The following is a 23,217-nucleotide window of genomic DNA, read 5'->3' as shown; positions in this document are numbered from 1 at the left end:
CAACATTCTTTTAAGCACTGTTTTATAGTTATCCCCACCTGCCCAGTTCCCTTATTAGGCAAAGACATTTTAACCAAATTATCTGCTTTCCTGACTATTCCTGGACTACAGCCACATCTCACTGCCACCCTCCTTCCCAACCCAAAACCTCCTTTGCGTCTTCCTCCTGTATCCCCCGACCTTAACCCACAAATATGGGACACCTCTACTCCCTCCCTGGCAACCAATCACATGCCCATTACCATCCCATTAAAACCTAATCACCCTTACCCCGTTCAACGCCAATATCCCATCCCACAGCACACTTTAAAAGGATTAAAGGCTGTTATCACTCACCTGCTACAGCATGGGCTTCTAAAACCTATAAACTCTGCTTACAATTCCCCCGTTTTACCTGTCCTAAAACTGGATAAGCCTTACAGGTTAGTTCAGGATCTGCACCTTATCAACGAAATTGTTTTGTCTATCCATCCCGTGGTGCCAAACCCATATCCTCTCCTATCCTCAATACTTCCCTCCACAACTCATTATTCTATTCTAGATAAACCTAGCTGACCCTATAAATCCTAAATCCTTTCCCCACTCTCCTTTTAATTCCTTAAAAAATAGCCCTAAAAGCTGCTCCCATGGTGGCTCTCACTAACTCATCACTCCCTTCTCAGTACATACAGCTGAAGTGCAGGGCTGTGCAGTCAGAATTCTTACACAAGGACCGGGACCATGCCCTGTAGCCTTTTTATCCAAACAACTTGACCTTACTGTTTTAGCCTAGCCCTCATTTCTGCGTGCAGTGGCTGCCACTGCGTTAATACTTTTAGAGGACCTCAAAATCACAAACTGTGCTCAACTCTCTGCAGTTCTCATAACTTCCAAAATCTATTTTCTTCCTCCCACCTGGCTCCTCCAGCTATACTCACTCTTAGTTGAGTCTCCCACAATCACCATTGTTCCTGGCCCGGACTTCAATCTGACTTCCCACATTATTTCAGATACCACACCTGACCTCCATGACTGTATCTCTCTAATCCACTTGACATTCACCCCATGTCCCCATATTTCCTTCTTTCGTGTTCCTCACGCTGATCACATTTGGTTTACTGATGGCAGTTCCACCAGGCCTAATCGCCACTCACCAGCAAAGGCAGGCTATGCTATAGTATCTTCCATATCTATCATTGAGGCTACCGCTCTGTCCCACTCCACTACTTCTCAAGAAGCTGAACTCATTGCCTTAACTTGGACCCTCATTCTTGCAAAGGGACTATGCATCAATATTTATACTGACTCTAAATATGCCTTCTATATGCTGCACCACCATGCTGTTATATGGGCAGAAAGAAATTTCCTCACTATGCAAGGGTCCTCCATCATTAAGCCTCTTTAAAAAAAAATGCTTCTCAAAGCCACTTTACTTCCAAAGGAAGCTGGAGTCATTCACTGCAAAGGCCATCAAAAGGTATCAGATCCCATTGTTCAGGACAATGCTTATGCTGATAAGGTAGCTTAAAAAAGCAGCTAGCGTTCCAACTTCTATCCCTCACAGCAGTTTTTCTCCTTCTTATCTGGCCACTCCCACCTACTCCCCCACTGAAACTTCCACCTATCAATCTCTTCCCACACTAGGCAAATGGTTCTTGGATCAAGGATCTCCTTCCAGCCTCACAGGCCCATTCTATTCTGTCATCATTTCATAGCCTCTTCCATGTAGGTTACAAACCCCTAGCCCATCTCTTAGAACCTCTCATTTCCTTTCTATCATGGAAATCTATCCTCAAAGAAATCACTTCTCAGTGTTCCATCTGCTATTCTACTACTCCTCAGGAATTTCTCAGGCCCTCTCCCTTCCCTACATGTCAAGCTCAGGGATTTGCCCCTGCCCAGGACTGGCAAATTAGCTTTACTCACATGCCCTTAGGAAGCTAAAATACCTCTTGGCCTGGGTAGACACTGCAGTCATTTCTTCCCTTCTGTCAGACATAATTCCTCGTTTTGGCCATCCCACCTCTATACAGTCTGATAACGGACCGGCCTTTATTAGTCAAATCACCCAAGCAGTTTCTCAGGCTCTTGGTATTCAGTGGAACCTTCATACCCCTTACCGTCCTCAATCTTCAGGAAAAGTAGAACTGGCTAATGGTCTTTTAAAAACACACCTCACCAAGCTCAGCCTCCAACTTAATAAAAGCACTCTGTCAAGAATAGAGTCCAAAAACTCACCAACCAAACAAGTAATTACACAGAACCCCCTTGGACACTCTCTAATTGGATGTCTTGGGTCCTCCCAGTTCTTAGTCCTTTAATACCTTTTTTTTTTCCTTCTTTTATTCAGACCTTGTGTCTTCCATTTAGTTTCTCAATTCATACAAAACCACATCCAGGCCATCACCAATCATTCTACATGACAAATGCTCCTTCTAACAACCTTACCACAAAATCTTCCTTCAGCTGAATCTCTCCCACTCTAGGTTCCAACGCCACCCCTAATCCTGCTTGAAGCAGCCCCGAGAAATATCGCTCATTATCTCTCCATGCCACCCCCCAAAATTTTCACCACCCTGACACTTTACCACTATTTCATTTTTTTGTTATTTTTCTTATTAATATAAGAAGACAGGAATCTCAGGCCTCTGGGCCAAGCTAAGCCATCATATCCCCTGTGACCTGCACATGCACATCCAGATGGCCTGAAGTAACTGAAGAATCACCAAAGAAGTGAAAATGGCCTGTTCCTGCCTTAAATGATGACATTGCCTTGTGAAATTCCTTCTCCTGGCTCATCCTGGCTCAAAAGCTCCCCCACTGAGCACCTTGTGACCCTCGCCCCTGCCTGCCAGAGAACAACCCCCTTTGAATGTAATTTTCCTTTACCTACCCAAATACTATAAAATGGCCCCACCCCTATCTCCCTTCACTGACTCTCTTTTTTGACTCAGCCCACCTGCACCCAGGTGAAATCAACAGCCTTGTTGCTCTCACAAAGCCTGTTTGGTGGTTCCTTCACACAGATGCAAGTGAGTTATTTCTTCCTAAGAGGGACACTTGAGAGCTGATAGGACTGCTGGAAAAGATCCCTTAGCTACTGACAAGTGGTCACCTAAACAGTGTTGACCCACAGGGTGGGTCTTTCTCTGGCCTCCCTGAGCACCTCTCCTTCCCCACCCTGCCGCAGGAGGAGCTGCCCCTTCCACCCCACCAGGCAATGCTTTTCTCCCTTTCTCTCCTTTCTCTTCTATTTTTTCTGTTACTCAGGGCAACTGTCTGCTCTTTCATCTTGCCTAGAGACCACATGTTGAAAAATGTCCTTGGGAGCTTGAACTTGTAATCACGAGGCAGTTCATTCTCTTGGTTTCCACCATCCAACAGATAGGAATTTGGGGGTTCATGTCATACTTATCCCTAAAAATTATCTTGAGCAGTTAAAAGCCTTTGCAAGCTCAGAATTGGCTGCTCTGAAGTCCTTCTGGGAAGAACAATGGAAACCAACCAATGCTGTAGCTCAATAGCTAAGGCTTCACCATTTTACAATGGTGGCCCAGGGTTCAATACTGACTTAGGGAATGAATCCTTTCTGGTTTAAAATCTGTATAACCTTTACCACTGGTTAATTCTCTTTCTCTCCACAAACCATCTTGAAATTTCCTTTCTCTGAGAACAAAACTATTGGCTGTTTGACATGGCTAAAGTTGGGTAATAAGAGATTTAAAAGGATTTGAGTGCTATGGTTAAAAGTCAGTTTATTCAAGCTCTAACAGCCTGGAACTCCTTGGGAAAAACAGAGGAGATGTCACAGACCCCCTTTTGGAAAAACCTTTGTTTTCCTCATAAAGCCCCAGGAATTAAAGTGGATAGATCTTTCTCAAAATCTAAGGCTCTGTTCCGTTTTTCATTGCATTATCTGATGTTTTTGACTTGGAGGGTATTAGAAATTACTACACATTATGAGAGAGCTTTGATGTGTGACTAGGTAGGAAACATAGTTTTGGGGATAGCTAATGGCAGTTATGGGGAGATCTTCAGCTCTTTGCAAGTTTAGATCAGAAAAGCATGCTCTTGGCCACCTAGAAGTTATGAAAATATCCCCATTCCTCACTGAGAGATAAGATTCCCATGACAAATGGGCAGATTTCCTCTTTTTGGGATACAGGATATGGTATAAAAATGAGACCGTTAATTTTGGGAAACCTGTTTTTGCCTTTCAGCTGTGCCTGCTTAATAGGCCCTAGAAGCTGCATACTTTGAAGAGAAACTTAAAGTAGCAAATGAAAAATCTTACAAGTACTGACTCTTCTTCTGTCTGTGAATTTATATGTGTTGTGTGTATGATAGGAAAGAGCTTTAATAGGTTTAAAAATAATAAGAGCTTAAGTCAAATATTTTTGGCAGAAAAGTAAAAAGTGTAATACTTTTTAGTTCATGTGACTTAAGTAATCTTTGGAAAATAAAAACCGTTGCACATGTTAGGTGTGTAAAAAAAGTGAAATGTATTTTTGGTAAAGGATTATAAGAAGTCATGGAAATATGGCTTTTTCTGCCTAGATTAAAGTGTTAAAGGATTGTTTAAAGTTAAATATGATAAAGCTGAAGGTTTGAACAAGTAGTAGAAGATTTGTGAAAAATTAGTCATGTAAAAGAAATTTTGTGTGTGAATATATTGGCTTAAGTTAAAGGGGTATCATTCAGTTTTTCCATAAATTGAATATTAGAATAAAAGCACAGTAGGTTTTTCTTAGAGCACAGATCTGCTCTTTAATAAAAAATTTATAAAGAGTTATAAAAGGTTTATGAGGAACCTACCTTATGGTCAAACATTAAAATTGGGTAGATATGTCTACAAAGGTTTAACATTAATAGTACACTAATGTAAAAGTGAAATTTGACTTATGTAGTATAAAAATCATACAGGAAGCATTGTCAAATATAAAATGGTGTTTAGCTACCTTTGGGTTCTATTTGTATAAATATATTAATGGTATGTGTTCCAAAATTATGTGAAACTCCTATCAGAATTATAGGTAGGAAAAATTATAGGTAGGAAATATAGTTTTGGGGATAGCTAATGGCATTTATGGGGAGATCCTCAGTGTACATTATCAATAATAATTGTAATTGCTATGTTAAATTAATGTGTGCCACAGAAGTAACATATTTCTTTGTCAATTGTGTTTTTGACTGTGGCTGCCCTAAGACTTTGCCAGCCACAGACAATTGTTGTCTTCTGTTGATACTCTTCAAAAGGTGGTTTTATAATCAACTATAGGGCTTTAACATGTATTCTTGAATGCAGGTTTCTGATAACTTTGGAGATGTGACATTAGAATAGAAGAAAATACTTTCAGGACTCTCACAGAGAGGTGAAATGTTCATGTATATCAAACGAACCAGGAGTTAACTGCATGGACTGAATTAATGGAGGACTGAAGTAATCTTTTCTAACTTTTTGCTTAAAACGTTGCTGATCCTTTGTTTTGTTTTTCAGAGTCAAGGAAACTTTTCTTTTGAGCTATTAATATTTACAGCTTGTAACATTTAAGTCAAGTATATTCCTGTGAAAAACTTTGGAGCACATTTGGTTCTCTCTACCTGATTTCTCCAGAATTTGGAAATTATTTGTGCATACTCTTAACTTATGGCAATATAGTTATTTGCATAAGTGCAATAAGAATCTGTTTTCTTTTGCAACAGGACACAGTTGGAGAAACTGGTTATTTTTACCAAGACTTTGACTGGAATGTTGTGCTTTCTTTTAAGAAATCAAACTCAATTTGTAGAGCCAATAAAAGCTCTTTGGGAAAACTGACATCATACCTTGTCTACATAGTCCCTGTACAGGGTTCCTGACCTGTGGTAAGTAAAAAATGTCACTTTCTGACAGACCCAGGAGCCCGAGTTATCTGGGGACCTCAAGAGGAGAGGAATTTACTCAACTTATTGGTATTAGAGGGTACAAACCCATGGCTGGGTTTGGCTTTGGAAAAAAAAAAAAAGTCTTATCTGTGATTCCTTTTACAGAACAAAGTTTTCTCAAAGCCAATTTTAAAAGCCCATGTGAAAAATAATTTTTTTTTTTTTTGCTACATTTTATACAAATAATCAGGCCAAGTACAATAAAGCAAATCAGTCTTACCATGATTTGTCTGGAGCAAAAATGGGAAACTGGAGAGAGAAATATTATGTTTCAAGAACAATGGTATACCTGTTCTTATATTCTAGTCTCATAAGTTGTTTTAAGCTTTTTATTCCTGCCGTTTAGACTGACCCTGCTCATTCCAACCAATGATTCCTGCAAATCAGAAGAAACAAGACGGCTGGCTAATATAAAAATCTGGATCAGTGTTCTAATTCTGGGCACATTGGAATCAGGTACTGACCCCATATCAGCATGGTTTCAACAATTGCCAGGTTCATGGAAAGCCTTCTAGTTTAGTGTGCTTGGGATAATTTTGCTTATTTTTCTTTACTGTTGTGGAATATATTGCCATCATACTCTTTGTTTAGGAATATACAAAGGATTGTGCAGGATAAGTTTACCAAATATTTTCTTAAACTCTTATTAATCTTTCAGATATCACTTTTTGTCAGAACTCAAAGTTATGAATGTCCCTCACCATACTGATGCTTTCTGACTGAACTCCTCTCTACCCTGAATACAAGAGACCCTAATAGTTAATCAGAAATATCATCACCCTTAATCATCATGAAAAAGTTACAGAAGATGGATCTTCATCTCTCTGCAACCATTAAGATTAAGAGTTCTCTTACAAAAGGGAGGGGGGGAATCTCAGAGGTGTTTGAACCAGACCAACTTTATCTTGAAGAAGGACTGGGTAAAATAAGGCTGAGACTTACAGGGCTGCATTCCCAGACAGTTAGGCATTCTAAGTCACACAATGAGATAGGAAGTTGGCACAAGATACAGGTCATAGAGACCTTGCTGATCAAACAGGCTGCAATAAAAAAGCTGGCTACAACCCACCAAAACCAAGATGGCAATGTGAGTGACCTCTGGTTGTCCTCACTTCTACACTCCCACCAGTGCCATGACAGTTTACAAATGCCATGGCAACATCAGGAAGTTACCCTACATGATCTAAACAGGGGAAACTCATGAATAATCTACCCTTTGTTTAGCATATAATTAAGAAATAACCATAAAAATGGGCAACAAGTAGCCCTCAGGGCTGCCCTGCCTGCGGAGTAGCCATTCTTTATTCCTTTACTTTCTTAATAAACTTGCTTTCATTTAACTCTATGGATTGACCTCAAATTGTTTCTTGTGCAAGATCAAAGAACCCCCTCTTGCAGTCTGGGTCAGGACCCCTTTCCGGTAACAAAGTAACCATCTTCTATCCAGAAATGTCCTCCTGACCCATTGGTCACCCACTATCCACCTAAGGGAGTGGCCAAGATTGAGTGGTCTCTAACTTCCTCCATGGCAGGAAGGAGGACAGAGGGTGTGATGTGCACCTCCTCACAATGACAAGAGGGTTCCGAGGACAGGTTCCTTAACCAGTGTTGAGGGAGAAAGAAATAGGGGTCACATAAGTCTCAGAAGAAGCACCAGCTACTCTGTGGCCAAGTTATCTCAGGATAGACAGCTTGTGCTCTGTCAACTTTGGCCATCTTATTGTTGTTAAACTGGATCATGGAGGAATTCATTGGATCTGTTTTGTGGGTAAGTTCTATCAGTGGTTTGGAACTTTTGCTGGCAGATCTAGAGCAGTGGAAAAATTTCCCCCTCACGAATTCTGTGAGAAGAAGGGGAAGAAAAGGAATGAGCAAGGTAGCTGTGTGGGGCATTGTGCAGCCTTAGTGAAGTGGTGGGAGCTTCCCCTGATAAGTGAAATGAGTGACTGAGGAAAATGTTCCAATCAGTCGAGGTTTATTAAGTCAGCTTTAGGGCATGTCCCTGAAAACCATGAGCCACAGACACATCTGTAGCTATTTTTACAAAGAAGCTTTCAGGAAGTTGGTATTTATACATTTCCTTAAAGTAGGGAGGCAGGTAGGGAGAGGGGCAGGTAGGCCATAAAGGAATGGTTCCATTCTTGTGAGACTTTAGTGCCCAGTTAAGTTGACTTTCACATATGATAAGGTGAATGTTTGAAGAGAAAATGAGAGTAAAAAAAGAATCAATTATGCAGGCCTCTCTGGGTAGGTGGAGGAATGACTGATCTTGTCTTTATCCAGTACATTGGGAGATAAGCTTGGAATCAACATTATCAGTGTGGAATCAGCAGACTTCAATTTTAGAAGCTAAGCTTAAATTATAGACCTAAAATTCTTGTCTATGGGAGACCAGCAAAGAATTTACTTGTGAATGATCTGCAGGGGTAGTCCTTTGTAGGTAACTGAGGCATGATGTATAATGCTGTAACAGCTATTCATCTGGAAGAGGGTGTTGCATGACTCAGCCTCCAGGCTTAGTCTTCCCTTTTGCATAAGGATTTTGGGGGTCCTGAGAGTTTTAAATTTCCTTTCCCTTTACACCCTCGTGTACATCTGAGAGTGAAATCTCTTCTTCTCTTCCCCTAAATTGAGTGCTATATGCCCATGGGAAAAAGCATCACATATTCAAATTAAAAGCAGCTCGGAATGGGTGTCAAAGGAGACTGAAATGGGTGCATTGAGGTGTTCCAGTCAACCAGAGAAGGCTCAGTGCTGGTGTGTTCCTGCTGGCAGTAGCAGAAGGGAAGTGCTGTGTGACGCTCCTGAAATCTAATCGCTCCAGGTCCATCGACAGATGTGCTCCATTATGCTGGTGCATTTTCTTAATGTGGGTCTTTATTTCCTCTGGGTTTTGAAATTGCCTTTTGCAAAATTTTAACCCCTTTATCTGAAGTAAGAAGTAAAAGGGCTTTGTGTTTTATCACCTCTGGTGCATGGAGGAATTAACTCTTTGACAGAGACCTCAGGAAGGGTGGAAATCAGCAGAGAGAGAGTTAGGGGCCTGCTGCTGGGAAACTTTCTTCCTTCTCATTCATCTCTTCAATGTTCTGCCTCTATGGCTGGAGTCCCATACTTGAGTATTAGTAATGACTGATAATATTACAAATACTGAACTAGTATTATGGATTAGTATTACTAATATTAATAACATTACTAATTACTAGGCATGCCTGGGAAGAACGCAAGCCACAGACACATCATTACTACTATGAGTAGTAATTAGTAGTTACTAATAGGTGTGACACCTGTTTTGAATGAGGTAGAAGAGAAGTGAAGGTCTCTAGAAAAATAAGTTTTCATTTAAAGGTATCTATGAAGATTTCTTACCAAAAACCATCAGTGGGAGCTCAAGCCAGATGTTAGTAAGCCGGTAGACCAGGAATGGCGTGATGATGCCACCAATGTCACACATTGAGGAACAGACGTGGACGCCAAGATTCCTAGAATGCAGGAAACTGATTTAACTTGTTAACTTATCACAGTGCAGTAGTTCTCTCCCACCCAACCCTGAGTAAACACTTCCTCAAATCATTAAAATGTTCGAGAGCTATAGTGTACACTGCTCAGGTGACAGGTGTGCACCAAAATCTCAGAAATCACCACTGAAGAACTTATTCATATAACCATATACCACCTGTTTCCCAAAAACCTATTGAAATAAAAAAACAAAACAAAAATAAAATTTTCAAGAGTTTAAAAAAACATTCACGTTATTTTCAATGCATAATATTATGTGTGTGTGTGTGTATATATATATATATATACACATAATTCCATTCATATTCTGTCATTCTTGTTTTGTATAAACTTTCAGATTTTTTTAATGGTGGGAGGAGCAATTGTTTCTTTTTACTTCCATCACCTAGCTTCCCTAAGCTGTTTCTATGGATCTGTTTGTGCTGTTCCACATCAATCTCCTCTGTAGCCACTGGGCAATCCCTGTCTTGCAATTCAATTTTCTGTTCTCACCATGGCCTCTGTATTTTACCCAAGCCTGTAAGTGTGAGAGGTGAACTGCTGGGCCTGGCTGGACCTTTACATGTTCTCACCTTCCCTTATACTGTGTTTTGAAGGTAAGATGTCCTTTGTCTGCACTTGTGGTGGTTCCAGCCAATGAACAAATGTCCCACCCATCCTCTTCATTCTAAGGAAAATGCACTCACCTAATGAATGTGGGGTACAGTTCAGCATTGACCAGGCAGACTATCTCATAGGCCATTGTGATCCCCATTCTTCCCAAGCATGAGACAATAATTCTTAGCCATTGTAGATCTGAGAGGGAAAAGCACAGTACTTATCTATACACAGATGATTCTTCATTTTCAGACAATGTTCCAGAGTGGGACTGTAAGGAGAAATTCCCCATCCCAGAATGGGACAAGAAAAAAAAGACTTCTTCTATAGGCTCATGTTAATGTCAGCAGATTCTCACATTTGTCCATCTTAACCTCAGACACAATGCTAATTCTCTCTTTTTTAAAAAAGATGTTTTTTTTTAGAGCAGTTTTAGGTTCATAGCAAAATGGAGAGGAAGGTACAGAGATTTCCCACATAACCTCTGCCCCCACACATGCATTCCCCCCGTCGCCGCCCATCATCAACATTTTCCACAGAGTGGTATGTTTGTTACTTGATGAACCTTCAGTGGCAACGATAATCACCCCAAATCCATAGTTGGCATTAGGGTTCACTCTTGGTGGTACATTTCCTGTGGGTTTGGACAAATGCACCTGTATCTACTATTTTAGTGTTATATGGAATAATTTCACTGCCCTAAAATCCTCTGTGTTCTCTTAACTTTAGACCTCAGTTGCTAATGACAATGGAGTTATACCAGTTTCCAAAGCTGGGCCAACTTTATAAAAGTCAAAGAAAGAGCAAAATATGGGCACATTTAAACAACTGCTAATAACAAAAGGATTCAAACGAAGCTCCATATTGCTAAAAGGATTCTCTTATACAGGTGTTTGTTCCCCTTCATTGAGAAAGCATTTTAAAAAGAAAACAAGGAACTGAACAGTTGTTTATGGATGGCATTTACTTACATTTTTCTCATTTATTCTGCAGGTTGATGCAGGGAGGTCAAGAGAGTCCCCTAATTAACACCTGGGAAGTGCTGGAGTAAGACCTTGACCTGGGCCTGCTTTCCCAAGGCCTATGCTGTCTGCTCCAGGTCATCTTGGTGGCCTGCAGCATGGGGCTCTAGAGTCTCTCTTGTTACATCACATCAAGGAACGACTGGGTGCAATTTTTCCTAAAGGGAGGCTGGCCATGTGAATTTACTTGGAAGGGTCCCAGATACTACCCTCCAATTTGTCTTTCCAAATTGATTTGGATGACAAATTACATGGTTTTCCTATCAATGGGCTGTGACACTCCCTTTCTCCAGGGTCTTGGAGATAATACTCCAACTTGGTCTGAAACTTACCACCAGGGATAAAACCTGAGGCCAGACAGGCTGCCCCTGCAACTATATTTGATGCAGCCCAAGGGTAACGGCGGCCGATGCGGTCGATGGTGAGGATGACCATGAAGGCAGCTGGGAATTCAACCAGGGCAGAGTAGAAGAATTCCAGGTAGATATTGTCCCCTGCAAGGCCCATGTGCATGATGAGGCCCTGGTAGAGTACAGAGCTCGTGAACCTGAGCAAAGAGGAGAATTCAGGTCAAGTCAAGCACCAAACACAGGGCACTAAGAAAGAGAGGCTTCTGGAAAAATAATGTGGATTGTAGGTCACCTTTCCCTGTGATCATCTCCTTGCTAGTCCCCCATCCCACTGCTTTTATAATCTCTGATCCACTTCAGTGGCTGGCTGTGGCTGGGTGGTTTCCAAGAACCAAGAGAAGGAAAGAAATTAGAATAGTTAGAAATAATTAGAAATTACAATAATGTTTCCTGGACAAATTGAAAACCAAGAAGAATGTCTTAATGGAATGATTTATTTTATCTTTTATTTTATTTATTTATTTTTGACAGAGTCACTCTGTTGCCCAGGCTGGAACGCAGTGGTAAGATCTCGGCTCACTAAAAACTCTACCTTTCAGATTCAAGTTATTCCCCTGCCTCAGCCTCTCTAGTAGTTGGGATTACAGACGTGCACCACCTGCTAATTTTTGTATTTCTAGCAGACATGGGATTTTGCCATGTTAGCCAGGCTGGTCTTGAACTCCTGGCTTCATGTGATCTGCCGGCCTTGGCCTCCTAAAGTGCTGGGATTACAGGTGTGAGCCACTGTGCCTGGCCAATGGAATGATTTATTTAGTAAAACTATATCAAGTTATTAGTAGTTGTGAATTATTTCTCTCTTTGGGGTACTCTAGTGCAGTTGGGATCAAAAGAACTGACTACTTAATTCAAATTTTAGGAAACCAGAAGACCAAGTGAGTATAGCTTCCCTTCTTGATGACTTCTCTTCTGGCCTGATACGAACAACATTTGGACAATGTTTCTAGTTTATTAACTAAAAATGGTCTTTATATATAATGGAAAATATGAGGATAATCAACAAAAGTCACGATTACTCAGAAAAGGAAAGAAGGATAATGAGGCCGAATTTCAAAGCTGCCTCTCTTACGCACTATTGTAAAGGTTGCTAAATTAATTCCTGATGAGCTTTGCTTTTGTCAGTGATTGTAAATCTCCATTTGCCTGGGAGATCCAATGTGCCCTGAAAAGCTGCATTCCCCACTAGAGAAAGCATGGCTCGAAGCTCTGAGAGCAGCCTGTAGATAGCAAACACAATAAAGATCAAGTCACTGGGCTGTGAAGCCACTGGAATTACTCTTGGGAATTATTCTTGTTCAGAAATTTATTTTTTCTCCAGGTAGAAAAGAAAAAAGGAAAGAAAAGGCAATCCCACCCACACTTTTTTTTTTTTTGCCAGCTCTGTGCTACAATAGAGATCTACATTCATCACCAATTAAGTTATACCAATAGTTCTCTATTTGGGCTATGCATTAGAATCACCTGGAGTATTAAAAAACTGGTTTCCAAGCCCTACCTTAGAACAATTAAATCAGCATTTCCGGGGGTTTTAGCTTTGGTACTTTGTAAGCTCCCAGATGATTCCAGTGTGAAGCCGAGGTTGCCATTGCTTTGATCTGTGCTTGGGGACTATGCCGATCTTAATATTTGCCCGAGAAAAACACGGTCAGGAAAACCTACCAGACACAAGCCACATTTCTGCCCGCCGTTGGCGTTAATACTGGGATGAAGTCCTGTTTTCTTTCCTTCCTTAATATGAATGATTGTGATTAAAAGAATTTGGAGGCATTTCAAAGTGAAAAATATTCCTTACCAGTTGTACATCAATATCAAAGTATGTTTCCTTATCTGAGGAGTTCTGACCAAGTCAAGAAATGAAGGATTCAGTTTCTTGCCAGTTTCCTCTTCAAGTCTCAGGCGCTAAGAAAAGGAATAGAAAGGATGGCTTTGTATATTTAATGCTAGTGTCACTGGGTCACATAGGGAATAACAGTAATTCCTTACCCATCCTGAGCACCCATCTCATGCCCAGCACTACAGCCAGCACTCTCCATACTGTGTCTCATTTCATCTTTCTTTTTTTTTTTTTGAGACGGTGCCTCTTGCCCGGGCTAGAGTTCAGTGGCGCAATCTCGGCTCACTGCAACCTCCACCTCCTGGGTTCAAGCAATCCTCTGCCACAGCCTCCCGAGTAGCTGGGATTACACGAATGCGCCACAACGCCCAGCTATTTTTTTTTTCCCCGAGACAGAGTCTTGCTCTATTGCCCAGGCTGGAGTACAGTGGCGTGATCTTGGCTCACTGCAACTTCTGCCTCCTGGGTTCAAGCAATTCTTCTGCCTCACCCTCTTGAGTAGCTGGGATTACAGGCACCTGCCACCACGCCCAGCTCATTTTTGTATTTTTAGTAGAGACAGGGTTTCACCATGTTGGCCAGGCTGGTCTCGAACTCCTGACATAGTGATCCGCCCGCCTCAGCCTCTCAAAGTGCTGGGATTGCAGGCATGAGCCACTGCACCCGACCAATTTTTGTACGTTTAGTAGAGATGGGATTTCGCCATGTTGGCCAGGTTGGTCTCGAGCTCCCAACCTCAGGTGATCTACTTGTCTACACCTCCCAAAGTGATGGCATTACAGGCGTGAGCCATCATACCTGGCCTATTTTCTAATAAGCTTAATCTTCTCTTTTCTACCCCCTGTGGAATGAAAAGGTTTGAGGTCAACGTGGTGAGATCTACTAAAGGCAAACAATAAACACAGGTAACGAACACCTCTGTAACTGGATTCTGTTTAAGAAGGCAGGGGATTGCTTAAAAGCTTTGGAGCCTGGTGTGATGGCTCATGCCTGTAATCCCAGCATTTTGAGAGGCCGAGGTGGGTGAATCACCTGAGGTCAAGAGTTCGAGTCTAGCCAACATGGCGAAACTTTGTCTCTACCAAAAATACAAAAATTAGCTTGGCAATTTCTATCCAAAGTGTTTAACATTCTAAGAAATCATGTGTGTTTAAAGAACTGCTTTACTGATCTAAGAATCTGACCTGAGGATGGTGAATATGCAGATGAGGGGGTGCTGGGCACCTGGGCATAGGAGACTGGTGAAGGTGTAAGTTGCACAAGACAGAAGCTACTCAGCTGACCTTTAAATGATTTCTGGTTCTGTTTTAGTTTGATGTTTTCCATCTGTTTGAAATATTCTCCCACAGAACCACAAATCCTACTACATAAAATTCTCTATTGCATTCCGCTACAGGTAAGCCAAAATGCAAGGGGGTGGGCGCTTCCATGGTTCCCCGCTGAGATCACTGGCGTGCATGAATCTTACCAGAGCCTCCCTTTTCTCCGTCCCTTGATTTGATACCTAAGGCCCTGGCTCACCTGAAGGGAGGCAGGTAGAGATTTTCCATTTTTCTTTGCGATGTGCTTAAAGATTCTCATGGCTTCAGCATTCTTATTCTGGGAGATCAGCCACCTGGGAGACTCAGGTATGCACCTAGGGTACAAGGTGAGCAGAGGGCAAATCTTACTGAATCCTCCTTACCCCATCCCCCATTTTTTAATAATCAGATTTCTCTGAGGATGTTAATACAGTTGGATCTCCAAAGAAAATAATACTCGTGTAGGGGCATATGTGATTCTTTCCTCCCTCAAATGCTAAATCCCTCCTCAGGGATTTCTAAGCAGAAACACAGGAAGCAAGCTGCAAAGCAGGGTGCCACTGAACATCCAGCTCCTGTTGCAAGGAGGAGAGGCAGGTCCCTCAGGGTGGTCCTGGGCTTTGCAAAGGCCTGAGAACTGGCAGAGGGGTCAAGGACTAGATGCTGGAGTATGCAAACCATTGTAGGGATGGGGAGCAAGTATGTATATGTATTATCCTCAATTTCCCAAAGGAATGAGATAAGCATTTGAGGTCGGATGGTGAGATAACTGAAAAGCCAGACTTTATAGTCTGAGCTTGATGTAGCAGGGCTTGGGGAGCTCTTGCAGGTTTTTGAGCAAGACTAGAACCATTGACCCTGTGTCTGGAGGGAACTCTGAGCAGCTGAGTTCAGGGTGAATGAGTTCAGGGTGGAGGTTCAGGGGGAGGAGAAACTGGAGAAAGGAGGCGATAGGGCCGCTGTTGTGGCAGTTACGGTGTAAATGTAGGAAGGCCCCAGTTGGGATCACCACTCTGGGAGAGAAGCTGCTCTGAGAGGCAGGGCTTAAAAGGAATTTGGAATGGATGTTTTTGTGGAAGTGTAATGGAGAGAGCAGGAAGGGTCACTCTCAGGGTGTAATGGACTGAATGTCTCTGTCCACCCTGAAGTTCATGCACTAATGCCCTCACCCACAGTGTGCAATTTGGAGTTGGGCCTTTGGGAGGTAATTAAGTTCAGCTGAGGTCTGGAGAGTGGGGCCCCCAGATGTCCTTATAAGAAGAGGAAGAAAGACTAGAGTGTTATTTTTTCTCCACCATGTGGGGGCCCACAAGTGGGATGTCTGCAAGCCAGGAAGTGGGCTCCCATTAGGAACAAATCTGCCAGCACCTGGATCTTAGACTTCCCAGCCTCCAGAACTATGGGCAATATGTTTTTAAATACCCGGTCCATGGCATTTTGTCAATGCAGTCTGAGCTGGTAAGACAGAGAGTTTTATTGGCTTTTGGATAAGAAACAGGCGTCCTGGAAAGAGTTGAGATGTTTAATTCTCAGACAAGACAGCCATGGGAAGAACAAGTAGGTAAATCCAGGAGGAACTACATAAATGGGTTGTGGCATGGGAGAGAGATTTGGTCTGATAATCCAGTATCTCCTTTGCTTTATTTCACATACTCTCACATTAGGGGTTTCTAATAGTTTCTGGTATTTCCCATGCGTTTCCCTTGGGCAGAGATGACAAATATATTTTACTTGCCTGGGTAACTCTGATTGATTGGTATGCTCTGTCTGGAGTGTCGTGTTGGCCTTATCTGGGATGAAGAACACTGTTATTCACTGGAGATGTCTGCCTTGAGCATGAGTATTGGGAAATGGTGACACAAGTGCCATGCTCTGCTTTCTCCACCCTAAAGTTTCCTCTGAGGAGGGAGAGAATCGTACTAGTGATATTTTCAGTCTCTTCAAAGGGCCTACTGCCCAAATTGTACCACAGCTGCCAGAAGCTAATTTAAACACCAGATAAATCATGTGGAAATGTAAGATCCAGGTCATAAAAACTTTAAGCCCAGAGAGAAAGGACATTTGATTTACAGAGGGAGAGACAGGTGAAGCTGATGATTTTTATTCCTGAAACATGGAATTGGGCTCTTTGTGAAATGGGTCTGGAGAGTGAAAGCAATCTCAGAATCAGAAAGACAGTGTGCATTAAGGAAGGTAACCTTTTTAGCAAAATAAAATACTTTGATTTCTTTCCTTTTTATTCCAAATGGACTTACCAGTAATAGAGCAAGAAGCAGAAGTTGGGCAGAGTAACTGTGAACTGCAACCACCTCCAGTGAGGAAGTGCGTAAGCCACACCAGCTAGCATCAGGAGCCCAACTGTAAAGGCAGCTTGGTAAAAAATCCCCACTGTTCTCCGATAGCTCCGCCCAACAAATTCTGTAACTGCAGAGATAATTCAAATGGTTAGTGTAATTCAATACAATAATGAGTTGACTGTCCAGCTATCAGGAAACTAGAACGCCAACCTCAAAAATATAGACAAATTTGAGAATATTCTATACAACTCTCTGAATATTTTTAAGTGTTTTTTGGTTTTTATTTTGTTATAACTATTGCTATTTTACTAATTAATAAATCTAACAGTCCCATTGGAGATAAGATGAAAGGCCTGCCAACATAAGCAAACACATTTGATTTATAATTTCGATGATGCAATTGTATTTCAGATACATGCAAGATTTTGACCTAGAGTAGTAACTCAAGACCTGAACAAATAAATCAAACATTAAATTTAGACTGTTGATGATTTTTATTTAAATGAACACCTGAGTATAACTTGTTCTCTTTCATGGGTTTAACATTTATCTTGCAAGTCCTATTTGTTTATTTGCATAAATGGCTTGGTACCTTAGCAGAGGGCTGGAATCAGCTAGTGCTGGGTTGCAGGAACTGGGTTTACATGCTAGGGAATTTTACAAGCTGGTGGTTCAACCCATTGGTATCAGCCATAGTGAGAATATTGCTATAAAGATGCTATGCTGTTAGAAGTCAAATATTCTCTTATAGTATATGGAACTTAACTGTAACTCTGGCTACTAAGGAATAGGATATAAGTTGTATTCCTGGTCCTATAAATGGCTGGCTGAGTAACCCGGGTTGACTACAGTACTTGTGTTTTCAGTTTCCGTGTGTGTAAGTTGAGGGTAATTGTAGTTTACTAGAATAGATTTTTGCAAAGTATTAAAGTCCTTTATAAATTGACTATGTCTCTCATCATTGAATCTTATTTATGAATAGGTCTGGTTGGATGGATTTTCTTTCTACCCAATACTCCAGGGTACAGAAAACAAAAATTCCAAAAAAGTTATATAAGAATCTGGGTGTCATTATGTTTACCCTTTCGGCCTTCATTTTTCTCTTTATAAGGAAGAATGCTGAATGAGTTGATATGCTTTTAGAAATTCTTTTGATATAGAAATAAAAAAACCTCGCAATATTGTCTTGAAGCTATGTCCCTTTTTCTGCATGCCACCCCCGCACCTGACTCTATTTTGGCAGCGAGGTGGCTTTGTTCTCACAGCTGCAAGCACAAACATTCTTACTCAGGATGAAGCCTATTAACCAGCTTGCTTTGCTGACCAGTCCTTGGATTAAGCGAAAAATTAACATCCATGTATAGGTTGGGGAAATGGCCATGAGAACTCCAGATGCAGCATTTATGAGGATTGTAGTTAGGAGGCAGAGCTTACGGCCAAACCTGCAGGAAGAAAAACAAAGAGAGGGAATCAAATTAATTTTGATTTGCGAAGAGTCCATGAAAATGCATGGAAGTTATGGAAATCTAAACAAAATCAGAAGTTAATTTTGTGAATTCAGGAGGCACAGACTGATAGCCACAAAGGGAATCTGTGACTCCAGGTCCATGTAGCACTTTTCATCAGGACACTATGTGTAAGTTTTCAGCAGGATAAGCCCCATTCACCCCAGGTTCAAGTACTTTCTCAGTCCCACACTGTGGTAGGTATTCAGGGAAAGAGTAATTCTTCCAGGCCATCCCGTGCTGAATATCCTATGGTCCTATCTAGGTCTTACATCGTCATGTGAGCTGCTGCCTTTGCACTAACAGTTTCAACCAATTATCCACCCAAGAATGTTTTTGCTTTGAAAACAAAATTCAGTGTTCAGTATTTCCCCCCTTTCTTTTTCAACACTGCTTTTAGGCTTTGTGAAAATGGTCTTTGGTGCCACACATGTTACTATCCTATGACGGCCTCTGTTTGGAGCACGCTGGGAAGACAGGTTCCACACATCAGATTTGGGAGATGTAGGTTTCTTCAGTTTAGGGATTTGGAAAGTTGTCCCAGTACACAGAATAGAGGAAAACAATTGGCAACCTGGGTTTAATCATGACCTTCCTACTTACTATGATGTTGGGCAACCTATTCAACCATGTTCAATGTCTTCATCTGGAAAAGACCCATCTGACCCAGCTGAAAAAAGGATTAAGTGAGATGTTACAGGTAAGGAGCTTGGCACATAGCCTGCCTCTGACCCCTTCCTTCCTTTCTTCCTTCTGTTTGCAAAGCTGGCTCAGCTCAGAGAGTTGACTTGGGGCCCTGTACTGTTATTTTCACCATGTCCTAGTTTTCTTGTAAAAGACACCCTAATCCCCTTAGTGGATATTTTAAAAAATTCTTCATAGAAAACAATGTTTGTTTAATCTTTGTTTTTCCACTTCAATTGGAAGGACAGCTTTTTGTTATTAGGATTGCTCATTTTAATGGTGGATAAACATTGTTTAATGGATGCCTTTATTATTATGCAACTATATTCTAGTGAAGGTGTCAAATACTAACCATTTCAAAATAATCCACATTATTAATAATTATTTTGGAACAGTAACATTTTAAATATGAAATTTAAAGGTTAAGCAGTCACATTGGTAATTAGTGTTAACTAGTAAATTTCATAAGTCTTAAAACTCTGTCTTGACCATGTAATTTCGTTTTTAAAAAATTTTTATTTTTAGTTCTGGGGTACATGTGCAGGATGTGCAGGTTTGTTACATAGGTAAATGTGTGCCATGGTGGTTTGGTGTGCCTATCAACCCATCACCTAGGTAACCATGTAATTTCTTAATTCTCAGTCAATGGTTCCCCACTGTAAATATACAACCTCTTGGCCTCTAATTCAAAGCCTTCCAAAGTCACATCTCAACTTAATTTTTTAGCTTTTCTTCCCACATTCTCCTACCCAAACCCCTTCCTTTACCCTCAAAGAGTATATAATCTATAAACATTGACTCAAATGGTGGTACTTCAACTTCCAAAACTGCTCCAGGCACACAATAGAATACCACAGTAGTGCTCCATGTAGATAGACAAAATCTTTTAGGTGATGAGAGGGAATATTCATCATTTGAAACTCAGAGCCAGAAAATCATATCCATGATGTGGAAAAACTTCACTGGGAACATGTTCCACATAGGGAAGCAATGCTACTTAAAACGACAGTAAGGCATGGCTAGAATACATTTGGGGAATCTGGGATAGAGATTTGAGACTCCTCCTACCCCTCAGCAGGGCTATTTAAATGGTTAAACGAAAAACAATCAGATGAAACAGGAGAGGAAGGGTGGACTCCCCATACTGCTGGCTTGGTAAGTCTTTTAGCTACTTGCTACTCAGAACGTGGCTGAGGACTATTAGCATGGGCTTGGGAACAGCATCACCCGGGGGCTGGTTAGAAATACAGAATTTCAGGCCCACCCAGATCTGCTGGATCAGAATCTGAATTTTAGCAAGATCCCCAGGAGATTTATATGCACCTTAACATTTGGGAAGCAGTGCATTAATTACACGGAGCCTCAGTTTCTTCACCCATTGTAAATTATGGATCATGAAATCTACTTTAAAAAATCTTGTGATCCTAAATGAAATATAACAAATGAGGATGCCCAATAAAGTGACTGGCACACAGTAATCAGTGGTGAACTTGTTTTGGAAGATCACATATAGTTGGCTAAGTTTGACTGCAACCCACTGGGACTTTAATTCTGCTTTCGATGCAGGACAGGCAGCCACCAAAATTGGGGCTTAGCCCGGGAGGGTTCTTGGATTTGCCCAGGAAAGAATTAAAGGGCAAGCTGGTGTTGTTAAATAGCAATTTTTATTGAAGCTGCAATGTATAGCAGCAGCACCTCTGCTCCTTGTGAAGCAGGGATATTCCATAGGCAGTGTGCCTGGAATAGCAGCTCAGAGGAGGCTATTCTGTACTCATATTTATTTTTAATTATATGCAAATTAATTTACATTATAAATTTTAATTATAGTTTAAATTATAAATTTAGTTATATGCAATCCACTTTTAATTATATGCAAATTAAGGGATGGCTTATACAGAAATTTCTAGGAAAAGGGTGGTAACTTCTGGGTGGTAAAGTCATTGCCATTAAAAGGGGATGGTGATTGCCATGTTGCCATGACAATAGTAAACTGACATGGTACACTGGTGGGCATGTCTATGCAAAGCTGCTCCTGCCTGGGATCTGTTTTAGCTAGTCCTCAATTTGGTCTGGTGTCCAAGCCGTGCCTCCAGAGTCTCTCCTCCTAGCTCACTTTGATCTAGTTCCATCACAACATAGAAAAGTAAGGTGCTGGCTCTTGAGAGCTAATGATCAGACTTCTGGAAAATTTGCAAGCTAATTGTCAGCATAATCATTATTAAAAATTAAATTATATACATTTATAATTAAATTATATTGAAAACAAGTGTAATATGCAAAACATCACTTTCCAATGATTTTACTATATTCGGCCATCTATGCTTGTGAGGTTATTTACATCTACTGTATCTGCATGGTGGAAATGCTGTGTAATGGTGCACACTTCTAGCCAACTCTGTCTCCCATGATGTCATTTTTGTAGGCTTAAGTGAACCACAGTGGGTATATTTACACCAGAGAAATCAATAAGCACTACAAACTGGGACTTTCCCTCCCAGATGACCGTTGTTAAGCATTTACAAGCATGCCACACTAAATACAGCACTTATGGCCAGGCGCAGTGCTCATGCATGTAATCCCAGCACTTTGGGAGGCTGAGGTGGGCAGATCACCTAAGGTCAGGAGTTCGAGATCAACCTGGCCAACATGGTGAAACCCTGTCTCTACTACAAAAATTAGCTGGGCGTGGTGGTAGGCACCTGCAATCCCAGCTACTCGGGAGCCTGAGGCAGGAGAATTGCTTGAACCCAGGAGGCAGAGGTTGCAGTGAGCTGAGATTGCACCACTGCACTCCAGCCTGGGTGACAGAGCAAGACTCTGTCTCAAAAAATAAAAATAAAAAATAAAAAAATAGCACTTATAATTATTGCTCATGAGAATAAAAACAACACGGAATTGGTGAGGAATTGCTTTTCTGTCTCAGGTGATACTCAAAATCATGGGTTAGGAAGTTATAGGTATATTAGTCTTACTTACAATCTTTTCATAATGCCTTACTGGTTTTTTTTAATTATTCATGGAAGACAATGTGTTTTAATGTTGGCTTAATCTGTGAATACACTGGGGATCCATGACATTCTTGTCCCATTGGATAAAATCTGAAAATTGTAGGCATTAACTATACAAAAACCTAATAGCTTTCTCATTGCTTAAGGCTAGGCTTCTCACTCCTGCGGGCAGGCACAGAACAGAAGAAGGCCAATGACCAGCCAAGCTTAAGGCGGTGTAAGAAAAAGAAGTCAAGGCATGGAGACGGCCTCTGGGGGAAGAATAACGAGTATTTACCTTGACAGAGGAGATTTCAACAATAGGTACAAAATAATGAGATCATCTAAGAAGGTGGATAATTGACCAGGGCTTATAACTCTGGAATGCACTGTCAGTAGGGATTTATCACCAATCTCCTACTTGTTGAGTGGGACAAGAATAATTAACTAATTTCTTAACCCACTGAGCAAGGGTTAAAGATTGAGTCACCTGTTTACTCACAGCCTGCCAGGGAATGAGTGTTAGCACCTCTACCTGATGGTGGAGGAGCGAGTGCAGAGAGCAAACGCCTGCAGGGCCAGAGCTGCCCAGGGGTGCGATGGACTCCGGACCTCCCCTTGTTAATGTGTCTCTCCTGACTTAATGGGTCATCTTTAAAGAATCATCCTCAATTCTGTGGCAATAAAAATAAAAACAAATGACCTTCCCTTTCACCTTGCAAGCCTCTCGCAGAAAGCCCCAGGAAGAGCCTTGCCAGGGCAGCTGAGAAGACAATTAACCGTGGGTGATGGATGAGGTGCACGTGGCCCGCTCCTCCGCTTTTATCCCTCTTCTCTTCTGCTGCCAGGTAGGCCCTTGGCCCCTGTGAAGTGCATGTGCCTTGGGGGTGTGATATATTAAGCCATCATCATTAATCTTTAACACATTTGCAAGTTTTAATTCAGCCTAACAATATAATACAATCAGAGAAAATGTTCCACTTGCATTTAACATTATACTTAGGTTTGGATTATATCATAGATGTAGTTGGGGGTGGCATGGAAGGGCAACAAGCATAAAATACACTTACTTTACCATTTATTTCAGTTTTATATTTATATTTTACATGTAAATTCATAATTATGTATTTATATCTAGATATAATTATATGTTTGTG

The 23,217-nt window shown here is 41.2% G+C and overlaps 1 protein-coding gene across 5 annotated transcripts in view; it reads right to left on the bottom strand.

The window, feature by feature from the left end:
• Nucleotides 1–23,217, bottom strand: part of SLC22A2 (solute carrier family 22 member 2) — a 53,915-nt gene that overhangs the window by 27,493 nt on the left and 3,205 nt on the right. For all 5 annotated transcript variants that reach the window (XM_065543188.2, XM_065543187.2, XM_005551501.4 and 2 more), the window contains exons 3-9: nucleotides 18,172–18,326; nucleotides 16,843–17,011; nucleotides 14,808–14,922; nucleotides 13,245–13,351; nucleotides 11,375–11,589; nucleotides 10,110–10,218; nucleotides 9,274–9,386 (exon numbers count right to left, since the gene is read on the bottom strand). In XM_065543188.2, the coding sequence (XP_065399260.1) occupies nucleotides 9,274–9,386; nucleotides 10,110–10,218; nucleotides 11,375–11,589; nucleotides 13,245–13,351; nucleotides 14,808–14,922; nucleotides 16,843–17,011; nucleotides 18,172–18,326 (983 nt within the window). The remainder of the gene's footprint in view (nucleotides 1–9,273; nucleotides 9,387–10,109; nucleotides 10,219–11,374; nucleotides 11,590–13,244; nucleotides 13,352–14,807; nucleotides 14,923–16,842; nucleotides 17,012–18,171; nucleotides 18,327–23,217) is intronic.

This window comes from Macaca fascicularis, chromosome 4 (genome assembly GCF_037993035.2).
Source record: "Macaca fascicularis isolate 582-1 chromosome 4, T2T-MFA8v1.1".
NCBI classification, from domain to species: Eukaryota; Metazoa; Chordata; class Mammalia; order Primates; family Cercopithecidae; genus Macaca; species Macaca fascicularis.
The sequence above is the reverse complement of the archived record's forward strand: the minus strand, read 5'-3'. Positions and strand labels throughout refer to the sequence as shown.